At 36.2% G+C, this 12,490-nt stretch overlaps 1 protein-coding gene across 1 annotated transcript in view; it reads left to right on the forward strand.

Moving 5' to 3' along the window:
• Pdk1 (pyruvate dehydrogenase kinase 1) overlaps positions 1-11,901 on the forward strand; it is a 36,769-nt gene extending 24,868 nt beyond the window's left edge. Inside the window, exons 10-11 of the mRNA XM_005324600.5 lie at positions 3,115-3,228; positions 5,253-11,901. Of these exons, the coding sequence (XP_005324657.1) occupies positions 3,115-3,228; positions 5,253-5,393 (255 nt within the window). The 3' untranslated portion in view covers positions 5,394-11,901. The remainder of the gene's footprint in view (positions 1-3,114; positions 3,229-5,252) is intronic.
• Positions 11,902-12,490: the final 589 nt, after the last annotated feature.

A 12,490-nucleotide genomic window follows, 5' to 3' on the forward strand; every position in this document is an offset into this window, starting at 1 on the left:
GACTGCTGGATAAACCAGTTAAACAAATGGTATAGGGTACTCCACAGGGAAGAAGGGGAGCTCTTAAAACAAACACCTTTCTCTAAATTTGAACAGACAGTCTTCTGGAATACTGATTTATTTTTTTTTAAATTGAAATTGATGAAGGACAGATTATTATTTTGAAGTTCTTGTTGCCAGGCTTGATAGTAATATAATATTAGATTTCTATATGATAAACCATATTTTGATATACTATTTCTAATGTGAAAAATAAATTACTGGTTTTAGTAGTATTTGATCAACACAGATTTAATCTGTAATGTTGATTTTTTTCCTCAAATATCTATAATTAAAAAGAGCTCATATTCTAGACTTAGAAATAAGACTGAAATTCTGATTTGTTTAATTTAGTGTGATAGGCCTAAATTATAATTATTTTAATGCTGTTTTTGTTGATCTTAGGCCCCCAAAACAGCACTTTGCCAAATATTCTGTAATTCTAGAAGAATTCTCTTATCCCAGGCTTTGACACTTCTCTGGCATATATATTAGCATCAGGCTGAAATGTATAAGAAGGACCTATTTTAGACCTTTCCAGAAGGACTTAATTCCAATAGTTTTACTTGTTACACAGCAGATATTCTGTGACTATATAGTAAAATAGTTTTATCTTGCCAAATTGAAATGATCCTTAAGGAATGTGCTTCTCTACCTGAGATGTTGCTCCCACATATCAAGTGTCAAATGTAGACGATAAACAGATGTCCTAGAATTCTAACTTGAAGAAGGAAGTAGGCAGATATTGTAGAATTTCTGTGGAGCATGGCATAGTGAATAGGTCCAGACTCTGGTTCCTGACTTCTTGGGGCCACTTCTGGAACCAATTATCGTATCAGCCAGGATCCCAACAGCAGAGACATGTAGCTCACTCATTATGATAATTCACAGAAGGATTATTTACAAGGAAACTAGGTTCCTGTACATCCTAACCACAGCCCAGAAGTGTGACCTTTTGGGAACCATTTATTGAACTTATAATGCCCAGTTTTTCCAGCTTGAAAATGGAGTTAATTGTGAGGATTAAGTGAATTAATATATGTAAAAAATGCTTTCTATAGTGCCTGGCACATAATAAATAACATGCAAGTATTGGTTCATGATTTATGTGGATTTTTTGGGAAATGGGAGGCTTGACAAAGAGCAGACATCCCTCTGTGTCTCTGCAGCCTTGGACGGGGCAAGACTGTTTATTAGACTCTTATGGAGCCTCCCTCCTGCTGCCTTCATACTTTGTCATGGACCCAATCAGCAAGCATGGGGTAGGGGTGGGGGGTGCTAGCTGGAGAAAGGTTGTCGTATAAACACAGATAATGTTCTTGTTCACCTTATTATGGAGAGCTTCCTCCACAGGAATGCCTGCTAGTGGGCATTTGCATGGACAGAACAACTTCATACCATAAGCCCATTCAGAGAACTGATAAGCTGCCAGGCCAGCTTATCAGTTAAGAATTTTGTTCTTTCTGAGTCCATGACAAGCCAGCCAGCCAGCCTTTTTGCCCCTGACCATGCTGTTGGGATTTCTGTCTTTCAGGCCCTCTCTTGCTTCCATAAGGGTTACAGTGCAGGGCAGCCCACTATGGACTGGTACAAGCATACTGCTTAGATCCATCAGGGCTAGGCCCATGCTGGTTTTCTTCTCTTAACTGTTCATGAGAGACACCCCATGAATCCTCAGGTGTAATCAGTGGAGAAGCAGTGATAAAGTGGGTCAGGTACCCTAGGAGCCTAAGCTACCTACTGGTGTGTTTTCTTGGGGCCACTTCTGGAACCAATTATCATATCAGCCAGGATCCCAATAGCAGAGACCTGTAGCTCACTCATGATAATTCATAGGATTATTTACAAGGAAGCGGGTTCCTATACATCCTAACTCATGCTTGTATGATTAGTCTCTTTGTAAATAGGCCTTCTTTATTATAAAACTGTCACCACTGTGGATCAAAAGAACTGAAAGATGCAGTTAGCAGAACCCAGAAGTGGGGAGAGTTGCAGAGCCTCTCTTGACTCTGGAGGAGAAGCATTCTACCCAAGGCCCCTCACACGGAAGGAACCAGGGAAAGGAATACCCTTCCTTTTCTCCCTCAGACCCCCTGCTGGGTTTCCCAGTGACAGGAGTTTCTGGAAGCAAAGGGCACAGGCCTCCATTGACATAATCTCTTTAGGTCAGCTTCCCAGAGCAGAGATAAGTGTGCAAATTTCTAACAGTTAGAAAAGTCAATTAATAGTTGCTAGAAAATGTAGAAGCCAGAGCCTGAATTTGTTAACAGCATTCTGATTCCTGAGTCCACATAAACTTTTAATTAACATACCCTATGGAATGTCACTGAACATGATATTCAGTAACAAAAACTGTTTTACCTACATCCAAGGATTTTATGTTATATGACAAGAATTATTAGTAGGATTTATTGGAGGCCAGTACAGATACTGGGAATAGGATGAACAGACACAGAAGTAAACATTGAAATAACATAAGGAGATGTGGTTCTGCTGGATGGGAAAGTGGGAAGCACATCTCCTTCCTTAAGGGCCTTGAAAGCCCTTGTTAGAAGCTTGCCTTTTTATCTCTAAGGCAGTGAGTGGGGATGGTAGGAGTGGGGGTGAAGTTTTTAAGTAAGGAAGTGACCTGTCAGTGAGATTTAAGAAAGTAGACCTATTACAGGTGATCTCCAGGTTTAGAACACAGGCTAGAAATTCATGGTGTGGAATCATGAGATATGTCTATAAGGCTTTTCTTCTGCTTTTCAAAAGATAATGAGTTTTACGTAGTCTTGCCAAAAGCAGTTTTTGAGTACCCTAGAGGAGCCTAGCAAAGAAAAGCAAATATGATTTTCCAGACCTCCATAAGTCATTTTATAAAAAGAACAACAAGTTTTAAATAGCCAGAGGGGATCAGCTAATGTATTACTCAGCTAAGCTTCAGCTTAATCAATTAATTAATACCTACATACTAACCGATCTGTCAGGTACACGTTCTGCTAGCCCTGGGGTACTCAGTGGTGTTTATTTTAATTAGAAAAGTATTTCAGTATGTGGCTTTCTGAATAGAATTTTGTTTTTCTCATCAAACAGGCTGGTTTTGGTTATGGATTGCCCATATCACGTCTTTATGCACAGTACTTTCAAGGAGACTTAAAGCTGTATTCCTTAGAGGGATATGGGACAGATGCAGTTATTTACATTAAGGTAATAACTATAATTTTCTTGATTTAATATTTCTTTGGAGTTTAAAAAAGGTGCCAACATTTAAATGTAATGAAATTTTATTTTACCTCATGCTGTTAAAGTACAAAAAGACATTTACATGGGATGTCATCCATTTGACAGTTGATCCCCTGGTCTCTGGGGACACAAGAATTCTTATTTGTCACGATCAGGACTGTGCTTGTTAACAGGAAAAAACTGGGTTAAAGGAGGGAAAACTGAAGTTATATATCACACAGCACTGATTTCAACATATAACCTATTGATCCACCTATCTTTTGACACACTTCCAGGGCCTTTTCTTTGCATAGAGTCTGCAGATTGGAGTGTCACATTGTCTTTCTTGAGCAGGCTATACTTTCGGTTCATCGTTTTGGTTTCTTTAAACAAGGAAGGAAACAACCAATGGCATAATCTTTTTGGATTTCTATGCAGTCCTTTAAAGATAGCATCTGACTCCAAGTTGACCAAAATTTTTATGTGCCTTTCCTTCGCAAATCTTTCCAAAGCTTGTATCTTAGTTTTTAAAGACATCCTCCCCTGTTTTTTGCATGTTGTTAATGTAGTATTTGATTAAATTTTACAATGACAGATGTAATTGCATAAACAGATTTGGAATAAGCGTTGGCGACTCTTGGTTGAGCATATATTGCTTATCTGGCAGAACAATAGTGCTTGGCTTACTGGCCTTGGGTGTTAGATGTGCTTATAGAAGTTTCAGTAGATTTTACTGGTATGCAGAAGCACAGAGATGCATCACTAATTAAATAGCTCTGAACATGGTGGCTCATGCTTATAATCCCAGTATCTTGGGAAGTGGGAGGCAAGAGGAGTTCAAGACCAGTCTCAGCAATTTAGTAAGGCCCTAAGCAATTCAGACCTTGACTCAAAATAAAAATAAAAATAAATGGAAATAAAGCTTAGTAGTAAAGTGCTCCTGGGTTCAATCCCCAGTACAAAACAAAAAAAGCACTGGTTAAGTGGCAGGCTGTTGGTGCCTAATTATTTGGTGATTCTAGTTGCTTTTATGGCCACTAGATGGCACCTATTTTATAGGAAATGCAGAAGAAGTTATGTGAGAAAAATAAACATATAGGTAGAAGGTTTTTAGTTCCATTTTGGGGGAAAAAATAGAAAATAGTAAATCTTACTAAATCATTAAGATCATCAATATCAAAAACCTTAGTTTGCACTCTCAGGGTGAAATTTCTAGTTCATTATTTTCTACATCTTAAGGGATGCTGGCACCCTGAATTTGAAATTTTTAAAAAATCTTAACTTGAAGAAAATAGCAAGAATGCCATTTATCTCAGGTACCAGTGGTTTACATGAAGCTGAAGTAGAACAGTGAATTGATGGTAATGATATAGCGAAACTTTCAATTAAGCATGATGCAGAAATCACATGTGGTGTAATTGAAATTGGTGGCTTTAATGGCAGAAGAAAACACAAGACCAAACCCAGGACGAAGAATTGTTCATGCAGAAGCCAAAATGCCTTAGACATAGTTTTATATTTATTGATAATGTTATGATAAATTTTTTATTGTACAGTGACTGTACTGAAAAAATATTTCTTCAGTATTAACTAAAATAGATCTCATTAAATCTATGTACATATATTAAAGTACATATTAAGTTATGTGCATCAATTTTTTTTTTTGGTTTTGCAGTTAACTGACTTTCAAGTAGCCAACTTCTGGTCTGGCTTGTATTTTGTAAGAAGCATCTACTTGTGTAAAATTTGAATCCAGCAGCTTCCAGGCGACCTGGGAAACAACAGTCTCAATCAATATGCACATTGATTGGTGCCACAGTTTTAGTAAACAACCTGTTTCCAATATGTACACTTTAAAATGTATACATACATAAAGCAAAATATGTGGTGGTATTATGATTAACAGTTGAGTTCTATTGAATTTGTAGTAAGTTTTTTGCTATTCTATGTTTTCTCAACTAATGAGTTCTCAAAAAATGCCAGACTTAGAGTTTCTGCTTTTTTTTCAGGCTCTGTCAACAGAATCGATTGAGAGACTCCCCGTGTATAACAAAGCTGCCTGGAAGCATTACAACACCAACCATGAAGCTGATGACTGGTGTGTCCCCAGCAGAGAGCCAAAGGACATGACCACGTTCCGCAGTGCCTAAGGGCGCTTGAGATGCTGGGAAAGTCCAGTGTGGTTTTTGTGTTACATTCGGAAGGGATGGTGTTCACAACTACATTATACCAAATACTTCATGTGTCATTTTCACAGTTAACTCATTGGGTAGAATAAATGGAAACTGAATTCCATTTGTGCCTATTAAATCTCCTAAGGATAAAATTATACCTATTTTACACATATATTTTCACAGTTAACTGAACGTATTTTTAAACAGTTGTAGTTATGGTCAACTTTCTTCTTATGGTGGACTTCAGAAGTGTGGAAGTCTTGATTTCTCACAGGAAGCTGTGTAGTTTTTTAAAGAAATACTTTACATTTATGTCTACTAGAAACATTTTTTGAATAATATTCATTAGCTGGTCATTTCTGTTATTTGGAGGAGTTCTGCCATTCTTTATTGAGTAGTCACAATAAGATGGTCTTCAAGTTTTTCAGTGCCCAACTATAGGTAAAGCAGAACATAGTTGTCAATGTAGTCACAGCCACCATAGCATCTGCATCCATTGTCTTAGCTCGGAAGTTAATTGATTGTTTTATTATAATGGATTGTAATGACTGGTTCCCTGTGAATCTAAGCCAAGATCAGGGGTAGTATGTCCTGAGTATGCTTAGGATTAATGTAAGGAAAATTTTTATATTAAAAACAAAACTAGCAGGTACTAAAATTATAGAAAATAAATTGAGGGTAAAGCAGTGAGTCCCCAAAACTGAACTAATTAGTTGTTGAGATTACCTGGGGGAGCTTTTTGAGAGCAGTAGAGTTTTCCTGGGTCCTACTCCACACATATTGAATCAGAACCTCTAGGGCTGGAGCCCAGAGATCACACACTTCCAGATGAGTCTGATGCCTGGCCTGTTTAGAACCACTCTTTCAGGGTGAGTAGTGGTGATGCTAGATTTGCTAAAGTAACAGATCTTTAGATTTGGGTTTCCACTTATTTGAAGGTCAGATTTCTAGACTTTAGGAGAGACATTAAATCTCAGGTCTGGTGTAGTTAGGAGTATGATGAGACACAGAAGAGAAGGACTGTAGGAGAATAGTCAGGTAACCAGTGGGTTACCTTGTTTTTAGTTTGTTTAAGTGATTACAAAAAATATGTATATTTTCTAAAATCCAGATTTTGAGGAAAATCAGTTTGGGCTTCTTACAGCAATCCATTGCATTTGTGTGGTAATTTGTAATTTACAAATGCTTCATTATAACTTTATTGGTCTTTAAAACGAAGAGCTGTAGTGCAGGTGTTATCATCCTGGTTTTCACTCACAGTGACTCAGAATCACACAGAATTAGAACCAGAGCCCAAGTTGTCCCCATGGATCGCCCCATCGGTGGGTCCAGGAGTCTTTGAAGTTTGTATCTCACCTTCTTTTAAGGGAACAAGGAAATACATTGAACATAATTTTGAAGTAAAAATTTAACTATTTAAGCATAGGTTCATTACTTAAATGGAGAGTGTTTATTATCTGTAGAGTATATTGAGTTGAAACACCTCATTCTTAAAAGGATTATGTGAGATTGACAATTCTACATGTCTTATACATGTGTCAAATGATCACATTATGTCCTATAAATATGAAAGATGTTTTTTAAAAAGCCAAGTCACACAGCACAAAATAGACTTTCTTAAACCTGTCAGAAACTAATTACATAAATTTGTGGATTGGGAGGGGTGTTAAAGGGCAGTTAGTCCAGTGCCCTCATTTAAGAGATGAGGGTCCTGAGACCCAGAGGACTTGTCTTTGGCAGGATTTAGCTAATCTGACCAAATATTGGAAAAATAGATACCTTACCTAATCTACTGTTCCTTAATCAAGGGTTTTATAAGAAGCAATAGGATGTGTTAATGCATGACTTGTGTTAATTCAACGTATTACAGTTTTTTAGCTTTAAATTATTTTTTCTTGTAATGAATATTTTAGAATCCTTTGAATTAAAATATTCACTTTCTTTCCTAAATGAGACATTTGTACAACTAACATAAACTTGATATTTTTACTTCGGAAATATTTTTCCCTTCCCCACGAAAATTAGTTTTTCTCTATTTAAGAGCTAAGAAATTGTGTTTTCAGAGGAAAGTGAAATTACTTTCCTTTTGCTTCTTTTAAAGGTACACAGCTTTTTTACTGTTATTGTGGTAATAGACAGAAAATTGCATACAAAAAATATTTTGGCAGAGTTTTTTCCTAGTTGGTTTTAAATCATTGAGCTACCTGAAAGGTTTTTAGATTCTTAAAATGAGCTATTTTGTCTACCAGCATTAATGTTATGCAGCGTGGATATAAAAATATATTGAAGGTCAGGAAGTAGATACAAAGTAATTTTTATAATCTGGGCAGTTAATGAATGTGCCAACAGTTTTTAAGATGAGATAACAAAACTATTCTGCCCTCTACTTAATATCCTGGCAGGCTTTTGATGTCTTCATACCTAATAGTGATCTCTTCCTGTACTGTGAGGTTTTTACATAAAAATATTTAAGTGAAAGTCTACCATATTATTTTACACAATGTTTTCTGTGTGGTGATAAACTGAAAACATTGATCAACTCTTATTTTGGAAATAAACTGAGTTAATTTAGATTTTTAAAAATATAATCATGTCTTTTAAATAGGGTTCTCTTCCATGGAGGCTCAATATTCTGTAAACATTTAAAAAATCATAGTAAAGTGGCTTGTACTAAATCTCACTATTTTCAATAGGAGAACTATTGGAATTTAGATTTCCAGTGTATATTGTCATGGAGAAAGTAAAAGAAGTGTGTCTGGTTTGAGTTTTTTTAGATTTTTCATTATCCAAACTTACCACAGGTGACTGACTTATTGCTTAAATGGAGATCTGTTGTGTGATTTTGAAAGCTACAAATAAATTTGAAATTTGAATAACTTTCACAGTGTAAGTAATTATAGGAAAGGTCTTAATTTAACCAGCACTACTTTGTACTTATACCAGTTGAATATCAGAACTAAACTTCCTAGTCAAAGACAGATCCTATTCCTCATTGATAGAATATAGGAACCACGAATTCTCTTCAATGTTGAAACCAGTAAGTTCCATAATGGAACTCCAGAGGGGAAACAATTAGTTTTATGGTCTCACTGTGGTTTTGTGAATGGCTAATCAGAGGAAACCAAGTCAGTCAACCAATTTCAGTTTATACCTTTAATTGTACATAATGTGAAGCTTCAAAAGATGGATAATCAGGGTTGAGTTAAGTGGTTGGCAAGCACTGCTTTTGCTGGAGGAGCTTTTCATCATGTATGATTAACTTCAGGCTTCAGGAATTAATTTTCTTACAGATCCCATACACTTGAAAAATAATATGATTAATGACATGTGAAGGATTTTTTTGCATGTAGGAACACACCACTAGTTTGCTTAGTTCTGGCATTCCTTTTTATTTTTTTCCTGGTGCTTAAGGTTGAACCCCAGGCCTTATGCGTGCTATGCAAAGCACTCTACACTGAGCTACATCACTGCCCTAGTTCTGGCATTCTGAAACTATTGTGCCATTTATCCAATTTATATGTTTGAAAAGAAGAATTAAATATACTACCTACTTTTTTCTAGAATCTTCACATTTCTTCAGCAGTTATTAACTATAGGTTTTTAAGACCAGAAGGCAAAATTGTCAATTTTGGATGCAAAACTTTACCCTTTTTGCTAATTTGAAAAGGCTGTTAGGGAATAGCGACGGCTAGTTTTTACTTTTTTAAGTCAAACATTCTTGAGCAAAATTATACTGGTTTTGCTCCAGTAAGGTAAACTCCCATGTGAGAGTTGTCTTCCTTCAGGAATTATTTTCTAAGAGTCCAGAAGCACACTGCCTGTAGTTGTCACAGAGAATATTGTCAGAAATTTTGTAGTTGTGATTGGAATGTTGCTAATTACAATTAATTAAAACTACTGAAAAGTCCTTTTAGGAAACAGCTTATGAGTCCAGGACATTTGTAAAGTTTAACTCAGGTCTCTTTGATTTCTCATCATGGGATTGCCATTACAGAACTGTCCAAAAATCCAATTACCAAGCCAGGAGTGGTGATGCATGCCTGTAATCCCAGTGGCTTGGGAGGCTGAGGCGGGAGGATTGTGAGCTCAAAGCCAGCCTCAGCAACTTAAGGAGGCCCTAAACAACTCAATGAGACTCTGTCTCTAAATAAAATACAAAAAAAAAAAAGGATGGGGTTATGGCTCAGTGGTTGAGTGCAGCTGGGTTCAATTCCTGGTGCAAAAAAAAAGTGATCAATTACAGTACTGTATGAAAATATTTGTATGAAATTATGTGTCCAAAACTTTACTTCAAAAATGATTCTTCTGTAATCATACTCTATGGTTCGTCTGTAATTGTGAAATACATTAGGAGAGGAGAATAATCATTTTTATATTTACAGTATGAAAACATCTGATTTAATATGAATCATTTCTTTTTATCTTTTTACTATCTGTATGTCTAATGCCCACTGTACAGTAGGCACTTATAGTTGTAAATCTGGCAAATGCATAATGATGATTTAACATTGTGTCCATTCTCAAAATGATATTTTAAGCAAAAGTGAATCAGCATGGATAATAACCAACATAAGGAAATGTAGTGAAAGGATAAAATACAGACTAAAGAGAACTTGGAGGTATAGCAAAATAGCACTACTAAAGCTGTGGGTATATTTTAAAGTACAAAGAAATTAGTAAGCAAACAGTCCCCATGACGGGCTCCTGAGAAGCCACAGCTGAGGCAGCAAGGAGCTGGTGATGCCCCTTGAGCTTTGTGAGCTGCATCAGAAGGATATTTCAGACAAAGTCCTAACAAGGAAAGAAAAAAGACCCAAGTGAACAGTGTTTAGAGTTTTTTTAAAAGAGACAATTATAAATACAGATTTTAAATAATTGTGAGAATACTATAAACTTGATAACAAAGTTTTTGGAAGTATAAGAAAAAGAAATGGATCCATTTCTAGAAAAACAGGTGTTACCAAAGTTTAGCTAAGATCTTGGCAGTCTAAAACAACCAAAAGCCAGTAAGAAAATGGAATTAGTAATCGCAATTCCACCTCATCAAAAGAAAGTTTAAAGGGTGAATTCTGGAAAAATATCAGTGAACAGATAATTTCTGTCATGTAGAAGTTCTTAGGGAATAGAAAGGTGAGGAAGCCACCTAACTCATTTCCTAAAATTAGCTATAAATCTAAAATGGAACAAAGACAGTATGAAAAATTAATTTATAGACCAATCTCATTTATGAACATATATGGAAAAATTGCCGATAAAATGTTGGTGCATTGAGTATAATAGTCTATAAGAAATAATGTGTCATGCACCAAGGCAGGTACTTCCCAGGGATGCAAGGATGTTTCAGTATCTAAAAATTGTATAACTTATCATGCTTCAGATTAAAGTTGAAAATCATGATCACCTCAATGAAGACAGTAAATTCAGTATTTATTATTATGGGAATGGTTTAGTTGTAATTGCAAGTGCTTCACTCACACAGACCTCTGTTGGGCATTACAGTAAGCTTTAAATAGTGTTGGCCAAACGTAAGGCAGATGTACTGGAATTGTCTGATTGATTCGGGTCCATTACATCTTTGCCATAGAAAGTTGAATTAGCACTATGTCAGCAAATGACCAACATTTGATTTCAATTCAGAAAGTCAGGACGGTGCTGTGTGTGAATGCTGTGACAAGGACACTTGGAGCTTCCAGAGATGAGTCTTAAGTGATAACGGAAAACATCCAAATGGGAGCTTCTCTGACTTTGAAGGGGGAACCTTGTGGTGCTTGATCAAATACCTTTAAATCAAGGTAAAAAACAGCTTTTATTCCTTTTCAGTGTAAACATTGGACCTTTTTCTCTAAAGAAGACGTGTGCAAATAACAATGTTCCAGTCAATGTGGCCCCAAAAGATGATATAACCTGGAGACACTGTAGTCATCTTAGTCAATCTGATAAAATCACCTAGACTCATTTCTTAGAATCATTTCCATTGTTAAGCCATGCATGACTGTATCATATTAAACCCAATCTAAAATTTTATTTACTGTAAGGGTGTGGCAATTGAGCACACAAGTAAAAACATTCTTGTCATACCCATCTTAAAATAGTGCTGAGAAGGCCATGGGGGGGGGGGACAAAAGTGCTCAGGTCACAGAAGATTATTTCAGGAACTGCTCTGCCAGGATCATCCAGAAAAACAGCCTGCCTTATCTTTAAGACTATATATGTTTTTTTCTTAGCAACTGTCCACAGAACTTCCATCTATGAACTTAAGACTAAATTTACATGGTAAATGCTACTGTCCCCCAATCAGAGCTCACCAGATCAACCAAGCACTGAAAGTCCCAATGTGCTTTCTTCATAGCTGGATTTTTCTGTCCTAAGGAAATCCCCAACTTTTACTTTTAACTCTGGATCTACCAGAGGACTCTCCAGCCTGTGCATGTCTACTGAACTGTAATCCTACTCTTCATTCTCAAATAAAAGTTAATTTACTGGAGATTCTTCTCTGCATTTCTGTTTGGCATTGACAAAAGGAAATAAGATTGTATTCTTTTTTCAATTATTTTTTCTCAGCATTCTAAGTGAACTGAATTTGATTAATTGTGATCTAAGTATTGCTGCTGCTGGTGCAGAGATGCCTACTACACTAGATTCTGAACAACGCCCCCCCAAAAATAAAAAAAATCACAGGAAACATTCCTGGATATAAAGTTTATAAAATGGGCAGTGTGCTTTGTTAGATGCTCATCTTTATTGGCAGGACTATCCTGCTGTTTGTATTGGCACATTGCCCCAAAAGTAAACTGAATTATCCATTAACAAATTTGAGTAGGCCCTGTGCTAACCTCAGTCTCCTGATGCTGAGTAAAAGTCATGATAAGCACTCACTTTTAATTTGCAGCTTTCAACTGAATTATTTCTTATTTGTCTATGTCCTTTGCTGTGAAATATTTAATGTATTATTTTAGGTTTATGCTATTCAGAAGTGGCTCTGCTAGATTTGTCTTTTCCAGGTCACATCTGTTGTGTCATTGGAGAAACCAACAGGTATCCAATGTGTTTAGAAACCTCCATCCATGACACCC

The sequence above is a fragment of the Ictidomys tridecemlineatus genome, chromosome 7 (genome assembly GCF_052094955.1).
Source record: "Ictidomys tridecemlineatus isolate mIctTri1 chromosome 7, mIctTri1.hap1, whole genome shotgun sequence".
NCBI lineage: Eukaryota > Metazoa > Chordata > Mammalia > Rodentia > Sciuridae > Ictidomys > Ictidomys tridecemlineatus.